Source organism: Megalobrama amblycephala, linkage group LG19, assembly GCF_018812025.1.
Source record: "Megalobrama amblycephala isolate DHTTF-2021 linkage group LG19, ASM1881202v1, whole genome shotgun sequence".
Taxonomy (NCBI): domain Eukaryota; kingdom Metazoa; phylum Chordata; class Actinopteri; order Cypriniformes; family Xenocyprididae; genus Megalobrama; species Megalobrama amblycephala.
Genome location: NC_063062.1, coordinates 23,895,497 through 23,918,095, shown reverse-complemented (window position 1 = coordinate 23,918,095; position 22,599 = coordinate 23,895,497). Strand labels below are relative to the sequence as shown.

The following is a 22,599-nucleotide window of genomic DNA, read 5'->3' as shown; positions in this document are numbered from 1 at the left end:
TGCAACAAAGCGATCCGTTAAAGAGGCAATTATGATGGGGTAGTATTTCCCAAAACTTACCTACTCTTCAACACACTAAAAAGTATGTGCTTTTCCTTCACAAAAAGAGTAAATACTTTTAGAGCGTAGTTTAAGTGATGAATTAGGGTGCAGCAATGTTTTTTTTTTTTTTTTTTCCAGGGAGGTTCTGGCTAATTGGTCCCAGCACTCAAAAAAATAATAAAAAATTTCTATATATCTGCAGGAGTCCATGGCTTTGCAGGGTAAAGATGGGTCTCCAGATCACTGGGTCCAGTTGCAAAGCCATCTGCAGCACTATCAGCTAGAGATCCAGCAAAGAGAATCTAGACTCCAACATCTCAATATCAAGGTATGCATCCAAATGTTCCATCTGAAAAACAAAATAACGTCTTATATTAGCTGCCAACATGAATTGTTTTCTTAATATCTGTGCATGTGTCCTTGTATATGTACTAGTTGCAACAGGCAATTGAGGAAAAGGAAGAGGTGTCCACCCAGTTGAGCACAGTTTCCAAGATCCTCAGAGACACACAGCAGACTGTTAGTGAGCTCCAGAATCGCTGCTATTTGCTGGAGAGACAACTTCAAAACCAGTATTCACCCACCCAGGTGACTAAATGTCTTTTTGTAAATGTGGATCTAAAATACTATAAAAAAAAAATTAATGTGCCTTCATTATCTTTAATCAAAATAACATCCCCTCCCTCTTGCAACGGCATCTCTTCTTTTGTCTGATAACATGTTCACTGTGTAAGGGCAGGACAACCTGTCACTCATATGAAATCGCAGCAATCACAAACAACAACAACAATCTAACGATCCAATCAATTTTTTATGGACAAAATCAGGTCATGCCCCACATTTTTATTTGTTTGAGAAGCCGTTTCCATAGCTTGAAGGTAAGATCTTACGGATTTATGAATGAACCACTCCTTTTGAAATCTTTCCAGCCTTCTGACATTTATTATGACATCCACTTCAAGCATTACAATGCTCATGATAACGTTTGTTAACTCTACAATAAACAAATTCACTTCACCAGCTAATTGCTCTTCGACAGTGATGATGTGGAAATATACATGGCTACCGCTAATTAAGTAACCTTTGTCATATAGGGCTAGGTAAAATTTAGCGTAGTACTGCTACTCTTATACTTATACAACTTTGTTTTAAAGGGATCATGAACTGAGAAATCAAATTTTCATTGAGTTTTTGACATATAAGAGGTCATCATACTATAAGAATATCCTTTTTATTTCAGAACTGAAAACTTCATTGTTAGTCCAAAAACAGCTTTTTTTGTAACCAAGCCCAGATAACAACTCGTTGTGGAATGAGCCTCTTTATTATGTAGTAGTTTGACAAAAGACTGCTGCTGCAGAAGAAACTCACCGCCTACTTCATCATTGCAACTTTGGCCCCGCCCACCATTGTGTTAATGAGATGATGAGGAGAGAAGAGCACAGAATCACTCACTGGGCTAAAAATAACATTAACTTCCAAAGGATCCTAATGCTAGGAATGTGTATGTGAATGTCTCAGTTGGGCATTATTTATTTGTATCAAAGTCCCTTTAAGACGAGTCATTTCACTCAGCGGCCATCTTTGAAACGCCTCTTGGGCATGCAAATGCAACTCCTATCTCTTTGAAGCTGTTTGCCAAGCTTTCGATTAAATTTCATATTTGTAATCACCAATCAAATCTAACAATTGTCTCATAATTTTTTTCCCAAACACTTGAATCATGACAAAAAAACTATGTTTTAGGCTGGATCAAGCTAATGCACATGCGCAGACGTAAATGCGTGTCTCCTGTGCCTCATTTCGGAGGTGCAAATCTGACTGTTTCTATAGAAACCGGTGCTTCTAAAGGCTGCTGCAGTGACGCGATGACTTTACCAGTTGGCGATTGGCTCTTATTTAGAAGGGCGGGACTTATTCCGCCATATTGCGAGTTTCACTTTCTCCCATTCAAAACGATACAAGTGATGCGTCTTGTTATTATATAGTCTTTTATTATATAGTCTTTCTCTTAGTAGGATGAAAATAATCTGTTATTTAAAATGTGATTAAATTATATATAATGCGATCAAAGAATGCCCCCTTTACAATCGCTGGAGAAGCTGTCAATCAAACAGCTCAAGTTTATCAGTAGGGTTGGGAATCGTGAGAAATTTTCCGGTTCCGGTTCCGATTCCGGTTCTGCCTAACGATTCCGGTTCCGGTTCCGGTTCCATTAAAATAATTAAACAACTATTAAAAAATAGTAGTTAGGGAAAAATGCACAATACTCGACTCAAACAGTCCTTTTTGTGTAAAATTAATTTAACAGACTGTTAATCTCAACAAATTCGCTAACACTTTATAATAAGGTTCATTAGTTTACATAAGTTAACTACATTAACATGAACTAATAATGAACTGCATTTCTACAGCATTTATTAATCTTTGTTAATGTTAATTTCATCATTTACTAATACATTATTAAAATCAAGAGTTGTATTTGTTAACATTAGTTAATGCACTGTGAACTAACATGAACAAACTCTGAACTGTATTTCTGTTAACATTAACAAAGATTAACAAATACAGTAGCCTAACAAATGGTTAGTTCATAAATGAACCTTATAAAGTGTTACCACAAATCACATAAGATGCTTGAACACACATGTAAGATTCAGACAGGTGAAACAGAATATTTTTGTAAGTTGGATTCATAAAGACTTGTTTCTGACAGAATGATTAATTGATAGACACATTTTCAACAGTAAATTTGTTGCCACCTAGTGGCGTAACAATGCAATCGATACAGTCGTCACTTTCAGAACAGAAGGTAATTTATTATACATAAACATCAGCGTTTATATCTGAATAATAAACTTTTGTATACTTCTGTTATAATTGGAATAGGCCTATTTGTCACACAGAAATAATGATACTGTGCGTTTGAAAAGACTGTGAAGCTGTTTATATACACATTACAACTCTCTTCAGATTAACGGCAGCGCGAATGCAGGTTTGAATGTTGCGATTTTATTTTTGTCAAAGGTTTAATATACACGGGCGATCATGTGGGTGATGAAATCGAGAACGCGATCTTTTAAAGATTATAATCGTGCATCTTTGGGCACGTACTCTCTCTCTCTCTCTCTCTCGAAATCTTGCGTATATGAGTAGCGCCGCACGAGGGCTTTTCAGTGCGTTCATTGCTATAATATTCATGAGGTGAGACGTCTCTATTAAAGGATACGCTCCTCGCACTTCGACCATCCATCACACCAGAACTGTTTTCGGAACTGAAACTTAGAAATCTTTCACGGTTCCGGTTCTTTTCAAAAAACACTACCGGTCCCGGATGAGAACCGGTTCTCGGTTCCCAACCCTATTTATCAGTGACTGAAACTCAGGTTATAATAAACAAATCTCTTATTTACATTGTGTTTGCTCTTTTAGTTATGATGAAAGCATTCGTTAGTGTGCAGAAATCCCCCCACTAAACACCATACCTGCAAACAAAACAAAGCAGAAGAAAAAAAACACAAACCCAGCACTCACTGGGACATAAGTGTTTTTTTTTTTTTTTTTGTATCTGTAGAAAAATATTTTTCAAGGTCATGGTGCTTATGACACGTACCAATTTTCACTCTGATAGACCTTTGTGTTGCAGGGCTATAGCTTCTTTTATTGGGTAGACATCATTGTAACTTTTTAACAATCAGGCAGTCATCTGAGTCTATTTTGATGAAAATTGTATAAGATATGTAAAAGTTTTACTTTAAAATTGAGAATTGTTCATGTCCACTCCGGTAAGTGGGATAGACATAATTCCTCCAGTAAAGGAATAGATACAATGTGGCCTTGAAATAAAATGGGAATTAAGTCTTTTAAAGGTGTAATTTCTGTTAATTTCTCAACAGGGTTCAGTCTATGCAGAAGTTCCACCAGGAGCCCCTCAGGAACCAATCCGTGCCAATTTCAACCCAGATGGATCAGACAGCGGAGACCTCAGGATGAGGTTTGTTTGAGACAGACAATGTTTGGAGATGGCTCATGCTGTTAGATTTTTTTGTGATAATCTTTTAAATGTTTTGTCCAGGCTGGCTGAGGCAGAGCTTCATCTGTCTCAGTTAAACTCTAGATTAGAAGAGGAGAGATCAAGGAGAGAGGCCGCAGAGGAAGCCATGCAGTTGACCGAACAGAGAGTTGTGAGGTACAAGAGGAAAAAGCTCATTATTTTAAATGTGTTTGACACTGAAACAGTTTTGAGAATAACAAACTCCATGCATTCAGATTACTTTGTGGAAGTAGAGTGTAAAATTTACATCATAATGCCTCTTCACAATACCACTTTGAGAAAACAAGTATGAGTAGTGCTAAGTTATATCTTTTGGTATATAATAATAATAATAATAATGTGTTTTTTGGCCTCTGATGCATGTGGAAATATTCACTTGACTTAAATTTCTTTATATTAACAGATAAGAACATCTGCAAAATGTTACCACAATAAAAGGAAATATTATATCCAAATGCAGGACATAAATTCAGTAAACACAGATGTTGTTTGCCACAGAGACACTTTGACTGTTAGGTTAAAAATGTGGCCTGTGCTGTGGTGAATAGCTTGGCCAAGAAGGTCACAGTCTTTTCTTTAGTGGTTTCAGCTGATTCTTGTCCAGTGGGTGTGTGACTTGAGCCATATCTTTCCCATGTGCCACATGTTTCCCCGACTAATCAATATTGAAATTTGAAGACATTTTTGATTATCAGTTTTAATCTATTTTACTTAACAGTCAGTCTTTGCAGCCCTGATATTATAATAAGGGAACATTCTGTTTAGACCAAAATGCTTGTGGGAAGAAGAATTTATTTGACTGCTCCTGATTTTATCAGTTCATTAATTGCTTCACTGTAAACTTTGGCATTATGCCAGTCCTTTGCCTTTTGCTTCTCTGTACTCAAGCTTGGTTAGATGGCTAGAACAGGGGCATCTCTTGTTTCCTCTGTTTTTAATGGGATAACATACTGGGGAATGCTTACCATCTCCTCTCACCTTACACAGAGAGCAGGGCCTTGGAGCATCCAAACCAGTTTTGGATGGATCAACACAAGAAGCATAGCATGCTGGAGCAGCTCAGTAGAGCCCTACAAGATTTAAACATTGATCAGCGAATGTACATATAACATTAAGAAGCTTAAACATGCTTGACGCGTGACAACCAGTGCGTCATACCAGCACATTTGATCTTTCGCTAGAACAGTGAGATTTTTTTTCTCGTGCATCAAGCAAATATGATTAAGTTTCTTTTTATGTTCTCTGATCAGTGTTTATATGTGAATAAAATCCTGTTCATCATTTAAAGACATTGTGTCTCTTCAGAAGTCTTTGATTAAACCGCTAGATTCTTATGGATTTATACAAAATTCTATTTTTTTTAAAGTAATCTTATACAACACTAATGCATACAGTATATATATATATATATAAAAGTTTTATTTATTTATTTTCATATCTTAATACCCCATATTTACCGTACTTATTTTATAGGTGGCTTAGCTGTGCTTGTGTTTTATACACCATTTGATATTCATTGTTTTTTGTGTTTATTTCAGCATGGAGTCAAAACAATCATGGCATTCTCAAAGGGACTTTAGTATCCAGCTGGAGGAGGAACAGTATGAAGAGCTTATTCTACGCCCAAGCCGGCACACGTTCATGCCTAAGGTACAGAATAACAGTCGTCACCTTTTATTTATATAGTGCTTTATACAGTGCAGATTGTATTGTATAAAGCAGCTTCACATTGTAATGATCAGTGATGCAAACTTCATATATGAGACAAATTCAAATTCTGCTGTATGGCAGTTCTACAAAAAACAATAGTTTCATTATTTAGCTCAAGTCAGTTCAGTGTTGATTCAATCCAGTTCAATAACTGTGTAAAGTTCATCAATCATGAAATGAGTTCAGTTCAGCTATAAGCAGCTCTACAGAAGACAATAGATTATTCAGCTTCCATTAAAATCCATTCATCTGTTCATTCTGGAAGAAAAACTACAGATGCCGTTAACACCTTTTTCCAGCTGGCCCTATCAACAATCACTCTTCATTAGGGACCAAGCACCAAAGGTGCATAGGCACATATTGTAATTGTTGGCCTTCTTATTATTATTATTCCGTTTCTGCTCTGGAAGTCTATGGCAGCCCATAGAACTGCTTGCGGGAAAGTTAGGAATTTTGGCACACAGATAGAGGACAGTTTGAAATGTCACTATAGTAAATTTGGAGTCTCTAACTCAATCCCTATAGTGCCACCAACTTTTCAAAAGTTTCTGAAAATGTTTTTTTTTTTTTTAAACATAAGGGCTAGAAACATAGAATGTCCATTTCACAAGATGTAATAAAAGTCTAAGGTGTCCCCAGAATGTATCTGTGAAGTTTCAGCTCAAAATACCCCATAGATTTTTTTATTATACCATGTTTTAACTGCCTATTTTGGGGCGGGATTAAAAATGCACTGATTTGGTGTGTGTACCCCTTTAAACGCTCATGCTTCCTGCCCCCAAGCTCGCGACTCTATTAAACATTGCATAAATAATACAGAAGTTCACACAGCAAATATATAACTCTAAAAAAATGGATCTTTACAAACTGTTTGTGATGCAGCATATCAGACCACGTAAGTATGGCATGTATTTTGTGGGTGTTTGCTAAAATTCGATTCTGAATGAGTAACGGGGCTAAAGCTACACACTGTTGCAGAAACTCAATAAGAATGAAGATGCGTTTATGAATTATACAGACCACGCAGGTTAAAAATGAAAATAACGACATGGCTCTGTTCTCCGTGAATACAGTAAGAAACAATGGTAACTTTAACCACATTTAACAGTACATTAGCAACATGCTAACAAAAACATTTTGCCTTGAACATGGGCTGTTATATGCAAATTTTGGGGGCGTAAATAATAATGATCCCGACTGTTACATACATGTTGGGGTTCGCTCTTTTTTCCGTGGTGGTTTTCACATACGAGATTTACATATGAAGGAGGAAACAATGGTGTTTGAAGCTCACGGTATGTCATTTCCATGTACAGACCTCTTATTATTCAACTATGCCAAGGTAAATTGAATTTTTAATTCTATGGCACCTTTAAAGGTGCCCTAGAATCAAAAATTGAATTTACCTTGGCATAGTTGAATAACAAGAGTTCACCATTGTTTCCTCCTTCTTATATAAATCTCATTTGTTTAAAAGGCCTCCGAAGAACAGGCAAATCTCAACATAACACCGACTGTTACGTAACAGTCGGGATCATTATTATGTACGCCCCCAACATTTGCATATGCCAGCTCATGTTCAAGGCATTAGACAAGGGCAGCCAATATTAACATCTGGATCTGTGCACAGCTGAATCATCAGACTAGGTAAGCAAGAACAATAGCGAAAAATGGCAGATGGAGCAATATAATAACTGACATGATCCATGATAACATGATATTTTTAGTGATATTTGTAAATTGTCTTTTTAAATGTTTTGTTAGCATGTTGCTAATGTACTGTTAAATGTGTTTAAAGTTACCATCGTTTCTTACTGTATTCTTGGAGACAAGACTGTCATTATTTTCATTTTTTAAACACTTGCAGTCTTTATAATTCATAAACACAACTTCATTCTTTATAAATCTCTCCAACAGTGTGTAATGTTAGCTTTAGCCACGGAGCACTATCAAACTGATTCAGAATAAAATGTAAACATCCAAATAAATACCACACTTGTGCGATTGCGTGACGAACACTTTGTAAAGATCCATTTTGAGGGTTATATTAGCTGTGTGAACTTTGTTTATGCTGTTTAAGGCAAGCGCGAGCTCTGGGGGTGGGGAGCACGAGAATTTAAAGGGGTTGCACGCTGAATCTGCACATATTTAATGATACCCCAAAATAGGCAGTTAAAAAAATTAATAAAAAAAATATATGGGGTATTTTGAGCTGAAACTTCACAGACACATTTAGGGGACACCTTAGACTTATATTACATCTTTTGAAAACACATTCTACGGCACCTTTAAGCCGATTCGATTGCATCCTGATGTCATTTTTTATTATGAAAACTTTTCCGTCATTTTCAATTTTCAACTCCTCCTAGGCATGTTGCTCCGATTTTTCACGAAATTTGAACCACCTACTGGTCTGGAGATACAAAAATTGGCTATTTTTGCATATAACTTCTTAACGGTTCTTCCAAAAATCATAATTCTGGTTTTAGATTCAGGGTGTCATGCCGAATGCTATCCAATTTTCCCATATTGGTCATTTTGACCGTCGGACATTTTGAATTTTGTGCTAAAATGCTGTATTTTATGAACGCATTAGCGTATCATTACAAAACTCAATATGTGTCTTCAGCACTGTGCCCTGACAGTACTCAAAAAGTTTTGGGGCAGCACAACCTTGTGGTCAAAAGTTATAATGAAATTTACAAAAATGCTAATAACTTTTTTAATATATTAACCTATAACCTATAATTATTATATTAACCTTGATTATATTAACCTTATATTAACCTAACCTGTAATGAAACTGGTCTTAGTAGATTCCTTTGGTCATGGAATAGACCGTTAGTCCGATTTTCACCAAAATCGAATCGTATCATCTTCAGACCATGCCGACAAAAATTTATGGAATTCAAGTCAATTCGTCAAACCATTTTCGTATACCACAGCAACGAATTAGAGGCTTGATGCCGAAATGACTCTTGAGGCTGTATCTGTGCAATGCTTTGACATATTGACATCAAACTTTGCGAGTGTTATTGTCAACTCACTCTGACCATACCACATTAATTTGGTCACAGCGCCACCTATTGGTCGAAAGTGATAAATCATTAAATCGTTACTGTTAACTGTATTTATGATTTTTCAGTCATTTTGCCTAAATTGATCTTAATATGTCTTTAATTGCTCACTGTTGCAGTTGGTCTGATGCTCCCAGCCATGTTGGCATGACTTATTGTGCCTTCTTTGTGCTTGGCCCCATAATTGCTGCTTGCAGCTATATGGTTTTTCATGGTTTTGTACCATTAGTGTAGTCAGAAAGTGTTTGTCTTAAATTGTATAATTTAGATGGAGATCAGACTACATATTATGAGTAATCAATGCAGAAATCCAGGTAATTCCAGAGTGTTCACCAACTTTTTGCTGCACTTCTGTACTTCCTGAATCTAAATCTGCACATTTAAAGTGAACTCTCATGCTGTAGTAATGCTCATTATCAGTTTTAAGTGTGCCTAAATCTCGTGCTGTGCTTTGCAATCTGGTGTTTTGTAGATGAAGAGTGGGGTTCACCGGTGCCAGCGTTGGCTCAAAGGAAGGAACATATACTGCTGTTCCAAACTACTGACATCCAGGGGAAGGTCACGCTACATATTCATTGGCTACCTTCTTATGCTTCATGTGCTGGTTTTCGTGTGCCTCAGTTGGTCTCTCTAGAGATTTGTCATCAAAATCATATCTGCACAAATTGTTGTGAGCAGAGTAAGAGAAGACCCACAATCCAAACTCTTCCACTTTCTGTTATGCATCAAATAAACAGTGTATGAATGTATCTGTAGTTGCTCACTGGTGTAAAGCAGAATAGTTGAAGTGTGGTTTTCATCAACCTTGAACTGAAACTTACTGGTTACATAATAAACTTTAACACCAGCATTTATAATGGAGAAACCTCATGTACATTGGCAGGTACACAGATGGACATTAGACGTTTATCTGATTATCTGTTATAGCTATGCACTGAATTCTTAAATTTAGTTAAGCAATTATGTTTTACCCATTCTAATTTATTTAGTGTTGTATGTGTGCAGAGAGAATGTTGAGTTAATGTTTTAGTGGTATGCTAAATGTGCATAACTTTTAGTAGCCATTATAAGCAAGGAAACTTACATTGTGAGAAGCTTTACATACATGTTTTACTATAAATCAGAATATATTGCGATGCAGAAACACTGGAATTAAAAATAGTTTCTTTTGAGGGTTGATTATTTATGTGAAATTTACTTGTATAAAACTCTCTGATTTGTTTTCTTGTAGAGCCACGATGTAATATTATTTGGCAAAGCAGTCACACTACCCTGTTGTGCAATACTGTGTATAAATGGAGTGATATAAGAAAAAGAGTGAATCTTTGTTGAATTAAACTACTGAGACCTTCCATGTTGTCTGGTTTACTCTTATATGCACACGTTTTTTCTTTCCTGTACATGAGCATTAAGATTTTTGCTATTAGAAATAGAAATAAAGATTTGAGACAAACATTCAATTAAATTGTATGCAATATTTATTTTTTAAGTCCTGTCATTAATATCAGTACAACTGTCAGAAATTGAGTAGGGCTGACTGAATATGTGTGGAACTCTTTATTTTTTCTTACTGACTCTTCAGTCACTTTTACTCTATACACATCTGTACCATTTGTTTTACAGGACACATGCTTCCCGATGTTATTTATTAACTTTTGTGTTCTAATTCATGTCATGACTGCAGCCCTTACTTCAGTAATTAGTTGAAAGGCCTTTGGTAGCAATTACAGCCCCATATATTTTTGTATATGGTGCAACAAGTTTTGCGCACCTGGATTTGAAGATTTTATACCCTGCTTCTCTGCAGATCCTCTGTCAAGTTGGGCTAGGACATCCTTTTTCAAGTATCTCCAGAGATGTTTGGGTTCAAATCTGGGATGGCTGGTTACAGGGATGTTGTCTTGCTGCAAGTTTCTCACATCTTGAAACGTGATCTCTGGAGCTCAACCAGAGTGACCATCTGGTTCCTCGTCACCTCTATATATCTAAATAGAGAGTTGTAATATCGCCAGGTCCTACCACTGCAAAGAAATATTTCAATGTATTAATACAGGTAGATACATCAAATTCACACTGTATACAATGAAGTACCTTTAACAATCCTTATCATTGTGACTGACAAAATTGGAATGACTTGTAGCTGTAACGGCTAAGGTTAAAGGATTAGTTCACTTTCAAATAAAATTTTCCTCATAATTTACTCACCCCCATGTCATCCTAGATGTTCATGTCTTTCTTTCTTCAGTCGGTTTTTGATGAAAACATTCCAGGATTATTCTCCTTATAGTGGACTTCAATGGCCTCCAAACGGTTGAAGGTCAAAATTACAGTTTCAGTGCAGCTTCAAAGGGCTTTAAATGATACCAGACAAGGAATAAGGGTCTTATCTAGTGAAACGATCGGTCATTTTCGAAAAAAAATACAACTGTATATGCTTTATAAACACAAATGATCGCCTTGCACGTGCTTCCGCTTTCCGTATTCTTCAAAAAGCTTATGCTATATGTCCTACGCCTTCCCTATTCTACTTAGGGAAAAAAACGGAACTGACATAAGTTGAATAAGGAAGGTGTAGGACATACAGTGTAAGCTTTTCGAAGAATACGGAGAGCAGAAGCACATGCAAGGAGATCATTGACTAGATAAGACCCTTATTCCTCGTTTGGTATCGTTTAAAGCCCTTTGAAGCTGTACTGAAACTGTAATTTTGACCTTCAACCATTTGGAGGCCATTGAAATCCACTATAAGGAGAATAATCCTGGAATATTTTCATCAAAAACCTTAATTTCTTTTTGACTGAAGAAAGAAAGACATGAACATCTTGGATGACATGAGGGTGAGTAAATTATCAGGAAAATTTTATTTGAAAGTGAACTAATCCTTTAAGTTGATTTTACTGGGTGCACATCCCAATGCTGAACAAATTGGATTTTTTTTTTTTTTTTTTTAGATATTAGCAATATTAAATTACCCGTTTCATCTAATTTCATGCTTCTAAAGACATTATCATTGGTAATGTGGTGCCCCTCTTCTCTGTGATTGGGTAAGAAGACTACAATCTTAAGAAAAAACAAGCACCAGTAGTAGGGTTACAGATTAAGGTTCTTTGGCTTATAATATTAGAAATCTTTTTATAAGGTTCTATAAAAACCATGCTTTTAAAGTGCTGTGTAGAACCTAATGGTTCTATAAAACCTTTTTAATAATGGCTTGTTTTTATTAATAATTTTATATTATATTTATTAATATTATGTTTTGTTGTATCTGGCTGGTCTTATAGCCTCTATTAGGGTTTTACATTAAAAAAACTGACAGCAAGTCATGTCAATTAGGTACTTTAATTTTTTTTATTGACATAACATGCACACACAAGGGGTGGATACATAATTGGATTTTTAATACCTGATGTCAAAAATGAGGTTATTACAAGTTTTGTTAAATTTACCCCTGCATCCCAACTCAAGCTACTGCTACTGTCAGCTCAAGCTATTGTCAAATGTGCATTTCTAAGAGACGAAACATGTAACATTAATATTGCAGCCTGCACTGCAAACTGTGCCAAAGATAGCCTACTGTATGCCGTCAAAGTCAGGCAACACAAACAATATCACCCATTAGAACATGCAGAAACTAAGACATTAATTTTTGTATTAAGATATTTTAAGGAAAAAAATACTGAAAAAGTGTAGTGTAAAACTGTTTTGAATGTTCTACCTCATATTTGTGAAATGTTCACAAAGCCACCCAGCCCAGCATGGAAAGCTAAAGATTTTATTCTGTTGCCAATCCTCTTAAAATTGTAATTTATTATTTTATCTTTAGTAAAATTAGAAGACAGAGCCCTGGCAGTCCAAGTGAATGATGCTATGAACATTTTGTAAGTGATGTTAACTAAGTTCTAAGTAGGGGTTTATGTGACTTTAAATGACCACACTTTCCCACAATAGCATTTTATTAGCAAACACAGAGAACTGAGGTGTGTGAGTTTCCCACATCAACACTCAACACAGTGGGTACAGCTGAAAGAACAATGAGGTAAAGTGAAGTTTGATACCTTGCAATTTCTGTACATGCAAGCATAGACATACAATATCACTATTCAAAAGTAAAACAATGTTTAACAACATGACACACTGATACAATAGCAAAATGCAAACATTAAGGACAGGTATTGCATAGGTTAAAACAAACAATGTCATTTGTGAAACAAGTGCATTTCAGTTTTTTTTCTTCCACAAGGATCAAGTTACCTTTAAACAATAAATAATTACAGTAAATACACATCCTAGGTGTATATGGCTTTGTTCTTTCTGATGAACACAATCGGAGTTATATTTAATAAATATCCTGATGCATCCAAGCTTTATAATGGCAGTGAATGGGGCCAACAAGTATGAAGCTCAAGAAAGTGCATTCATCCATTATAAACGTACTCCACACGGCTTCGGGGGGGTTGATAAAGGCCGTCTGAAGTGAAGCAATGGGTAGTAAAATATCTAGCTTCCACTAGTAAAATAGTAAGTAAAATATCTAGCTTCCGCCAGACCGCCTTCTGTATTCAACTTACAAAAAAAACGTAACTGAGTAGGACGTAGCGTAAGCGTTTTGAACTGTGGGAGGCATTACACTTTCTTCCTAAAGCCGGGGACACACTTAATGACTGTAAGGCCGATTATGAATGTAATTTGATACGACTGATCATGCACAAATGCGCCGAGGCAAATCCAGTTGCGTTCAGTTGGTGTTTACAGTCAGTTTTTAAATTCTGTGTGTATTTCAATCTGCTTCAGTCGAAGGAAACAGTCTTTGTGTGTTGAGCTCAGTCTTAGAATGTTTTAGCTAGTCGTTAAGTGTGTCCCCGGCTTAAGTTGAATAAGGAATGCGGTCTGGCGGAAGCTAGATATTTTACTTCATAACTTATTAATGTGGATTTTTTTTTTTTTTTTTTTTTTTTTTTTTTACACAAACACATCACTTTGCTTCAGAAAGCCTTTATTAACCCCCTGGAGCTGTGTGGAGTACATTTATGATGGATGCATGCACTTTCTTGAGCTTCATACCCATTGCTCCCGTTCACTCCCATTATAAAGCTTGGATGCATCAGGATATTTTTTAATATAACTCTGATTGTGTTCATCAGAAAAAAGAAAGTCATGTACACTTAGGATGGCTTGAGGGTGAGTAAAGCTTGGGGTCATTTTCATTCTAAAGTGAACTAATCCTTTAACTTATGCTAAAATGCTTTAAAATATTTTTTTTCACATTAATCTGCACTCTATACTCAAAACCAAAAGAACACATTTATTATAACAGCAAATTTCTTATTTCAGGTGCTTCTTATTTCTCTGGATCATCTTTGAAATTATTTAATTTAGCACAAGTCCACAAAAATAAAGGGTTTTGAATCCTTTCTGAATGCACTGTATAACTTTTCGGGCAGATGCTCTATTCATATGTAAAAGGTTCAGCTTTACAATCAATTATCATTCAGTAATAAACTTCTCAAAGTGCTGCTGAAAACCCAAAAAGCCTTAAAGAAAAGTGCTTAACAATTTTTGACTGATGTCAAAAAGTTTATATAGAGCCAGTGGCGTGCACAGGGCAGGGGGCGTTTGGGCTTGAGCCCCTGCCCCTTTGATCGTGAAAGTGTCCTTTGCGGTCGCATCGCGGTGCCATAGGGCACTAATGAGATATGGTGCTTCGAGTGTCATAGCTTTCTATGTTCGACCATCAACTGTAGCAGAGTACAGCAGGATCAGGAAGTCATTTAATCTACTTGCAATCTTCTATCTCAGCTTCAGTAGCAGTAATTCACAAGCCTATACCTATAGCTAACAGGAACAGTCTTTGATATAACTGTTTCAGTTTGCTTTCGCCATTGAAATCAATTGGATGACCAAATTTCCGATCTAAGGAATTTCAAATATGGCTTGAAATACTTCACTGATCCTTTACCCATGTTAAGTAACTAAAAAATAATGCTTAGCTCAGACAAGACATACTAGTTTACACAATGTGAGGTATATTAAACACTTTCTACTGTTTCAGCATGAAAGCTTTAACTTCAGTGTAACAGCTCATTTTATTAAGGTCTGGGCTTTATAAATGTTATCTATCCCTGAAAATAACTATACTCATTTGGTTTTGTTCCAAAAAAATGTTTCTTCATTATCTTCATCTGATTAAAAAAATAAATCATATCACAGGAAGAGCAAGCTATGATTTAAAGATTACAATGTAAAATAAATAAATAGACAATAATAATAATTAAGGATGAATCATTCACAATAAGAACAGTAATGTGCATTAAAGGGATAGTCCACCCCCAAAAATACAGTGATGGTTTATAGTTTTAAAAATGTAAAAATATAAGTATTTGTCTTAAACCTATTGTTTTGCTTCAGAAGACATTGATTCCTCCACTGGTGTCATATTTAGGCTATCATCCCAATATCTGTGTGCTTTCAAAGTGTTAACATTTGGACACCCAAGACACTCAGAGATGGAATATTTTTATAAAAATACTTTTGTGTTCATCTAAATAAAGAAATACATATGGGGTGGCATGAGGGTGAGTAGCTAAATGTTGAGAGAATTTCCATTTTTGGGGAACTAAATAGGGTACATTTTGATTTCATGTTGACTTTAATACAAAATCAATAGCCTGTTTGTTTCCTGAGGATGAGAAATTGTTTTTAGCAGTTACCAGTTAGGCCCAACTGCTGCACATGGGTTGCTACAGCAAATATCTTCAAAAAGGTTTGATTTATTTTGTCAGAATTTTCCTCACGTTAGATTCGATTTGATGTGAAACAAGCACAGTGATGCTGAAGCACCATGATTTCACGTGAACTGAAGAATAACAGGTGCACTGGGGATTATGTAATAATTACACAATATCCTATTAAAGCACATGCATTGAAGCTAAATGTAAACTGGGTTCATTTAAATGGTCCTGCTCTACGCAGGACGGGGTCTTGTCTCCATGACCGTCTATGTACTGCAGCTAAACAATCAGTTTTACACCGATGGAAATATGCCTAATGTTACATTCGTCAATTAGTAGTTAGCTATCTGACATCAATTTAATTTCCCTTTCTCTACTTGACATTGATTAAACAACGACAAAAAGCAAATACAAACAACGAACAATGGTCTTCAGTTTACGAATATGTGGTAATATGCTACATATACGTTTTTCATGGAAGGTCAGTAGCCTAGTTCCCTCAACGTACACTGCTGGAGAGATTACTAAACCCACTATGGCGAAGGTTTGGCTCATGATTATTACTTAGCCAATACGCCAATGGGAGGCAAGTCACATAATTAATATTCCTGAGCCAAGCTTCGTCATAGCGGAACGGCTGAATCGCGCACTAAATAAAATGGATCCAACCATTTTCCCATTCCCTCGGAGGAGAAATTTTAAATCTGTGGCGTCTTATTCTGTAATTACTCCCATTGTTGTTGTCCCAAAATTCACCTCCTCCGACGCAGTACCTGATGGCAAACTGCAGGGTTCCCCCAAACTCCAGAAAGGTCGGGGTGATGATTTTGAAGCTGAACTTATCCGTCTGCCCGTCATTAGAATGGGGGACGTAAGACGCCAGAATATCCACAAATGTCGTCCAGTTATTTAAGGTGTACCTCAAATAGACATTCTTCTCGAAAGCCAAGTTAAGAACGCGCACGATCCCAGAGAGGCTGAACTCATCAACCTGAACAGACTCCAGTAAAACCTTCAATGCAATAACTCTGTCCAGGAAATCTGGAAGGGATCCTGGATTTGTGAAGAGCAGCTCCATAAACACGGACTGGTTTGATGTGTTGGACTTATCGAAGTTATTCAAGTGGAGAGCTCTGGCGTTTTTGAATTTGTCAATAATGCGCTCTGGTACCTCAGGCATATCCGTGTCATGAAAGTGTTTGATAGAAATCAGGTCTAGTCCCAGAGAGTCAGCGAATCGTACCTTTTTTTGACTGCTTGGGCTCCGGACTCGTGCGATCTCTAATTTGGCTCTTTCAGCCGGTGTGGGGAGAGACTTGCACCTTCGGCGCAGGGTCGGGCTTTGCGGGGGCTTCAGGAAGGACTCTCTTCCTCTCGGCTTTTCATTCACTACGTTGATTTCTAATAGATCACAGTCTCCATTCCTGTTCTCCTCTTCCTCCATGTCTTCTTCTCCGTCCTCCAGCTTTTGCTCTGATGCTGACAAGCTTCCGAACAGCCCAGCAATACAACTGTAATTTCTAGGGATGCAGTTCTTGGGAGGCAGCATTACCACAGCCTCAGCTTCCATAGAAGAGTCTGCAAAATCCTTGGAAAATATTTCAGTCGAGGTCTGATGTTATGTGTCCGTCCGCATTATAGGCTACTGAAGCTGCGATCGTTCGTGGTACTGCGGATATCTGAACCAATCTTTCCCGAGATGCTGCTGCCGGCTGAATCCTACTATGGCAAAGCATTAGGTTATGAATATTAATTAGGTCAAACCTCCGGTTTTTGTTAACCTTCAACAATCGAGCCGTCAAGAAACGTAATTAATATTCATAAGCCAAGGTAAGCTTATTTAATTCGCCAGCTGACTGTCACTCATTACCAACGTCTACATTTCAGCCAATTGGACCTACAGGGTGAAGGGTACGTTTCTAATTAATATTCATGAGCCCATCCGTCACAGACACACCCCCTTAGCCACACTCAGTCCGTGCGCTCGATCACGTCTCACAGAAGATGAAACACCGCAATAGCACTTCGAAATCAAATATAGACTTTGGTTTTAAAAACGCATGGGAAACCTATTCATTATGTGATTGTCTGGCCTCCGGTATTCAATTCTGTAAAGCCTATGCAACAGTTAGCTATAGGCGCAGAGGGATTCATGTGAATAGCCCTATACCGGTTAGATTTTTAAATGATAACGAATGAATGGTTATGGAATAGACATAATAATTTCAAGGAAATGAAGCGAACAAAACAAACAAACAAAAAAATAAACATTCTGTGTTATATTATGCACATTAGAAATGCCTCAAATGGAAAGCTCATATTACAAAATTAATGACCAAAACTACATCTTACAAGTGTAACAACGCCGACATGCGCCTCGTCTTTTTTCCACTACGTCATCCTCTCCAACAGTTGTCATGACAACAGAACTCCAAACATCCGTTCACACAGTTTACTTAACACAAATGAAATACCATTGTAGACTGTATTGGCCACTAACAGAATTACTAGTAAAATGTTAGTGTTGTCAAAACAACGTAAGTTGGCAACTTATATTTAGACTACTTGAGACTGCATGTTTTATTAGTATGACGCTTGTACGCATGCATGTATTTGTTGTGTTTCAGTCTTGCTATATTTCATTTGTATGGTAATTCATTAGGAGAGGTAACTCAAGGCTCAAATTATCTTAACAGAAATTGTTGTTGCTGTTTCTTAGGCTGTGATTGAAGCTGTCCGGAATGAATATCACTGAAGCCTGTGCATCAGACGAAACTGATGCTGAGAAACGACATCCGACAATTGACAGCACAAAAAGGAGCACAGAGTCTTCGTGCAGACAGTATGTCAATGAGTTGTTGGATCTCAGTGAAGAGGATTATTGCAGGGAGCACAACATGCATTTGTTTCAGAGCCGCACTGGCTGGGAAGACGCTGTGAGTTAAATTAACACAGTCAGAATTACACACTTATTCTCAGAGTGCTTTCCCTTGATAACTTTCTTTTGGCATTTCTGTATCATTTAGGTACAACACTCGCTGTCCCTTTTTGTATCTGCTATCTATTTTGTCGTTAATTGTAAACCATACACCAGCTTAGGAATTAATTGTATAATTCAACTTTTGTTTTTATAGATTCAATTTATTATTAATCTCACTCCAAGTGTGTTGTTGTTGTTGTTGTAAATATTAGCACATCTGTATTTTAGTCATGTTTGCTAGATAAATATTTATTTTATTATTGACAATTTGACATTTTCCCAAAGTTTGGGCAAGGGTGGTGCAGCACAGATGATGACACATCTGCAAGCTTTGGGAAACATTAGGTTGCCAGTAGCTAATCTAAGTAATATAAGGCATCTTTACACAACAATTTTAGATGGTTTGCTACAATGTTGCGTAAAAGATTACATTTATAAAGGCACTAATATGCACCCTTAGAAACACATGGCTTAAAATAAAATATGGCTTTGGATTCAATGAAATACAGTATCAGTGCGGCATCTAACTTTGTTGTTTTCTCTTGATAGAGTATATTTTATAATTTCATATTTTTTATTATTACAAATATTTTCATTCAATTGTAAAACAATTAATCATCTGTCTTGTAATTTTTATTTAAAAAAAATAGGTGATAATTAAAAATAGTGTGTATATTTAATAAAATTGTGATTCAATGTGTATAGAAAATATTGAGAACATTTCAATAATAAAATCAAGAGATACTTACCTATCATTTTTTTAAGGAAACTTAAGCAGTTTTGAGGCTTGAATTGAGGAACCGATTAAAATTAAAGAAAGAAGGCTACCTATTTATTTTATGAGAATTAGTTCAATTATGCAGTTTTATTTAGAGACACCATTGTTAGTTCCCAGCATACTTTGCATATGGCTGGAAATCGAGAGTAAATATTAAAATTGTGTATTTTATGTTTTTTTTTTTGTTTTGTTTTTTGAGTGAAGGGACATATCTGTTAATGTTTAATGTTCAGTTATGTTTGATATTTGAAAGAGTTTCTGTTATGTTGAAGTTTTGATTGTTACCATTGTGCAGAAGAGTAAAGCTTATGGTTAGGTTGTGGATATCAATAAGGACTGTCCGATGGCCTGGGGCCAGTGTGAACGACACTTGGGATAGACGGAACGGTCACTTGCCCGATCGGGCCAGGGCTGTAGGGTGTGCGTTATATATAGTCTATGATATCGTAATTGTTGATTTAACAATCTGATATTATTGAGTATGTCCCTCACTTCACAAAAACCAAACAAAACACCCACTGAGTGCATGCCATAGACTGTAAAAAAAAGGTGCATTTAGAGTGCATTTATTTAGAGTGTTCGCTTTCACTGCGTGATTTAGTCTACTAAATATCAAGTGCCTAACATTTTAGACACAAAATCACCTGTTTCGCTCTATTAATAGTTCCAAGTCCGCACAGCATTGTTTTGCATCTCTGAGCAACACTCCCTGAATTAATGAATCAGTTGAATCTCAATGACTCGCTCATTAACAGTGATTCGCTGCCACCTACTGGCGGGTTTAATTTCACGTTTAAAGTGTCTTTTCATTTTTAAAATAATTTAAAATAACAGTATTTAATGTTTTATATTTTCAACATTTCAAAACATTATTTATGCATCTGTAACTGCTCTTGACTGATTAACATTAATAAAGTTTAGTTATATAGTTAGCTAGATTACAATTTCTGTAGGCTACCTGAAAATCTCCTGTTTAAACCTACATGAAAAACTTGAAAAGCACCGTATCATTTCATTTATAAGTTTGTTCTGTTGTTTTTATTTTTGCTATCACTCAATTTGATTATTTGTTACTATTTTATTACTTACTGTTTATTTGTATAACAATATTTAAAATTTAAGTCAGTTAATCTTTTGGTGTCATAACCCTATTTATTAAGGTTATATGTATCAAAAACAACAAAAACAAAAACTAGGCTTATTTTATAGGCCCATTTTCTTTTACTTTATTAATTTTTTTGGCGGGGCAAGTACAAATTTGAACCACTGGCTCGACCGGGCCAGTAGAAAAAAATCCTTAGTGTTGAGCCCTGACATTTCACTAAAAGTATTAAATTAATTGTGTCATAGACTAAATAATTTAGGAGATTTTACATGATTTATTCAGGTAGATTCCATTAAAGAAATCAAGCCTTAAAAACTACTAAAATAGCACGTGTAATATTGTTACCATAATTTAAAAGTAAATAGCACATAACATTTTTTTCTGAAGTTATACTGTCTCTATGTAAATACAACTATGCTCTCTCTGTGCAGCATTGAACAATCACTAAAAATGCATTTTGTGCAAAATGTGTGTGTAAACTTTCATGGTATGCATTTCAGATGCAACTTCTGTTGTGTAACCACAGATTAAATATTGCATTTCTTAATAATTTCAAAGTTACAAACTCACAATTTGTATTTTTTTTTTTTAACAGGTTGAAGGTTGGGGGAGATTTCCTCCTTTTGCTGTAATCCTTCAACAGCAAAGAAAAGGGAAAAACAAAGAAGATATCATAGACTCTCACTGCCTCCTGTGTGCAGACCTTAAACTTTCTGATCTACCCATTTATTGCCCTGCTGGAAATGCTCTGAAAACTTTCAGAAAGACTGCCCCAACTCTTCTGGATCTAGCAAAAGAAACTCAAAATACCTTTTCCTCTACCTCATCAGATGAATTATACTCTTTCAGCCTATCTCTGCAAAATATGCCAGGGCCATTAATTAACAAATTGCTGTCTGGAGATGAACAATGTACACAAAACAAATTACCATCAGTCTGCCATTACCATACAGAACCGTGTCAATTTCTGAAGGAAAAGAGTGCTGCTCATAGCATCAGAAGAGTTAGTGTGTTGCCACCTGTCAGAGAGTCCAGAAACCTAAAGAGCTACAGTCTTTTTAAAAGAGTGCAACCAACAGACTGGCACCAAGCAGAAGTCTCCAAGGCCATGATGCCTGGTGCCACTGATGCTGTCACTGCTGCTGAAAGAGCGAATGTCAATGGTGGTACAGGAAATGTTGTTGAGGTCCTCACAAACTTTATCCCAGAAGAGAACAGCTACAGGTTTAAGGGATATCCTAGCACAAAACATTGGCTATCCCAGGACAGCACTCAACTTCCACCTACTTTTAACATCACCTTTCAAAATAAGTATGAGTTACCTTCCAGCACTATGGCATATACCACAGTGGGCAGAAACCTCAAGCAGGAAGAATTGACAAGGCCTTCCACCAGGAACAACACTAGTTATAGATTGTATTCTGCCCACAAAACAAGAGATGTGAAAAGACCTCAACTAATGCTGATTGGAACTAGAGTTCGCATGCCTACGTGAATATTACTATATTTTTTTTTCTCTCTCTCTAAAAGTTGTTGTACCATCTTTATGGAGTACAGATAAATAGGTGTTGTGATTCTTTTTTCTTTTTTTAAGCAGCATAAGACTCAGAACACAAGGCTAACACTCCAGTGTACTTGAAGAATGTGTTACATGATGATTATGCAAAATAAAGAGATTTTCAAGTCTGCTTGGATTTTTTTTTTTTTTTGAGACTGCAGGATCCTTTCACTCAGAACCATGCCATTTTTCTATGCATGTACAGCATATGCATAGACAAATTTTGATTTTAATAATGTATTAGTAAATGTAGAAATTAATATAACTAAGATTAATAAATTCTATAGAAGTATTGATATTCTTAGTTCATTTTACCTATGTATGTAGATTCAAATATTAGGATATAAGATTCCATGACATTTACCACAACAGGGAAATGTCCTATAAATCTGTGACCAGCTGAATGTGCCAAAATTACTTGTTTACAACAGAATAATTTGTTGACACTAATAATATTTGCTCAACAAATAATAGTGATTAGTGAATAGAAGAAAATAATAAATCACATTATGGTATAAGTGTAATATAAACAACAGTATTATGCTTGATTCGATTAATGGACAAAAC

General features: G+C 36.1%; 3 protein-coding genes across 10 annotated transcripts in view; 2 read left to right on the top strand and 1 right to left on the bottom strand.

The window, feature by feature from the left end:
• si:ch211-220f16.2 (golgin subfamily A member 4) overlaps positions 1 to 10,235 on the top strand; it is a 42,502-nt gene extending 32,267 nt beyond the window's left edge. For all 3 annotated transcript variants that reach the window (XM_048169614.1, XM_048169613.1, XM_048169612.1), the window contains 6 exons: positions 245 to 370; positions 478 to 630; positions 3,939 to 4,036; positions 4,118 to 4,231; positions 5,635 to 5,746; positions 9,356 to 10,235. In XM_048169614.1, the coding sequence (XP_048025571.1) occupies positions 245 to 370; positions 478 to 630; positions 3,939 to 4,036; positions 4,118 to 4,231; positions 5,635 to 5,746; positions 9,356 to 9,517 (765 nt within the window). In that variant the 3' untranslated portion in view covers positions 9,518 to 10,235. The remainder of the gene's footprint in view (positions 1 to 244; positions 371 to 477; positions 631 to 3,938; positions 4,037 to 4,117; positions 4,232 to 5,634; positions 5,747 to 9,355) is intronic.
• Positions 265 to 17,366, bottom strand: LOC125254792 (protein phosphatase 1 regulatory subunit 3E). Of its 3 annotated transcripts, XR_007181741.1 has the most exons (3): positions 16,385 to 17,366; positions 10,655 to 10,904; positions 265 to 391 (listed from the first exon to the last, which is right to left on the bottom strand). XR_007181741.1 is itself a non-coding variant. In XM_048169620.1 (2 exons), the coding sequence occupies exons 1-2, from the start codon at positions 17,179 to 17,181 to the stop codon at positions 10,799 to 10,801; spliced, it is 903 nt and encodes a 300-aa protein (XP_048025577.1). In that variant the 5' UTR covers positions 17,182 to 17,366; the 3' UTR covers positions 10,344 to 10,798. The 3 variants fall into 3 exon arrangements, 2 of the variants coding, with proteins under 2 accessions (XP_048025577.1, XP_048025578.1); XM_048169620.1 differs by lacking the exon at positions 265 to 391 and having other exon boundaries at positions 10,344 to 10,904; XM_048169621.1 differs by lacking the exon at positions 265 to 391 and having other exon boundaries at positions 10,344 to 10,904; positions 16,368 to 17,364.
• Positions 16,290 to 22,162, top strand: si:ch73-103b9.2 (uncharacterized protein LOC100150067 homolog). Of its 4 annotated transcripts, none has more exons than XM_048169618.1 (4): positions 16,290 to 16,423; positions 18,331 to 18,547; positions 21,070 to 21,965; positions 22,072 to 22,162. In XM_048169618.1, exons 2-4 carry the CDS (start codon positions 18,353 to 18,355, stop codon positions 22,094 to 22,096), a joined length of 1,116 nt encoding a protein of 371 aa, XP_048025575.1. In that variant the 5' UTR covers positions 16,290 to 16,423; positions 18,331 to 18,352; the 3' UTR covers positions 22,097 to 22,162. The 4 variants fall into 4 exon arrangements, with proteins under 4 accessions (XP_048025575.1, XP_048025574.1, XP_048025576.1 ...); XM_048169617.1 differs by lacking the exon at positions 16,290 to 16,423 and adding an exon at positions 17,305 to 17,441; XM_048169619.1 differs by lacking the exon at positions 16,290 to 16,423 and adding an exon at positions 17,506 to 17,522.
• Positions 22,163 to 22,599: the final 437 nt, after the last annotated feature.

Excerpts from the sequence above, each read along its gene's own strand:
- si:ch73-103b9.2 (XM_048169618.1), top strand. The coding sequence starts at position 18,353 with ATGAATATCACTGAAGCCTGTGCATCAGACGAAACTGATGCTGAGAAA. Across the intron at positions 18,548-21,069 it reads GCACTGGCTGGGAAGACGCT|GTTGAAGGTTGGGGGAGATT; the intron begins GTGAGTTAAATT and ends TTTTTTTAACAG. Across the intron at positions 21,966-22,071 it reads ACTAGAGTTCGCATGCCTAC|CATAAGACTCAGAACACAAG; the intron begins GTGAATATTACT and ends TTTTTTAAGCAG.
- LOC125254792 (XM_048169620.1), bottom strand. The coding sequence starts at position 17,181 with ATGGAAGCTGAGGCTGTGGTAATGCTGCCTCCCAAGAACTGCATCCCT. Across the intron at positions 10,905-16,384 it reads ACCCTGCAGTTTGCCATCAG|TGGTAGGACCTGGCGATATT; the intron begins GTACTGCGTCGG and ends ATTTCTTTGCAG.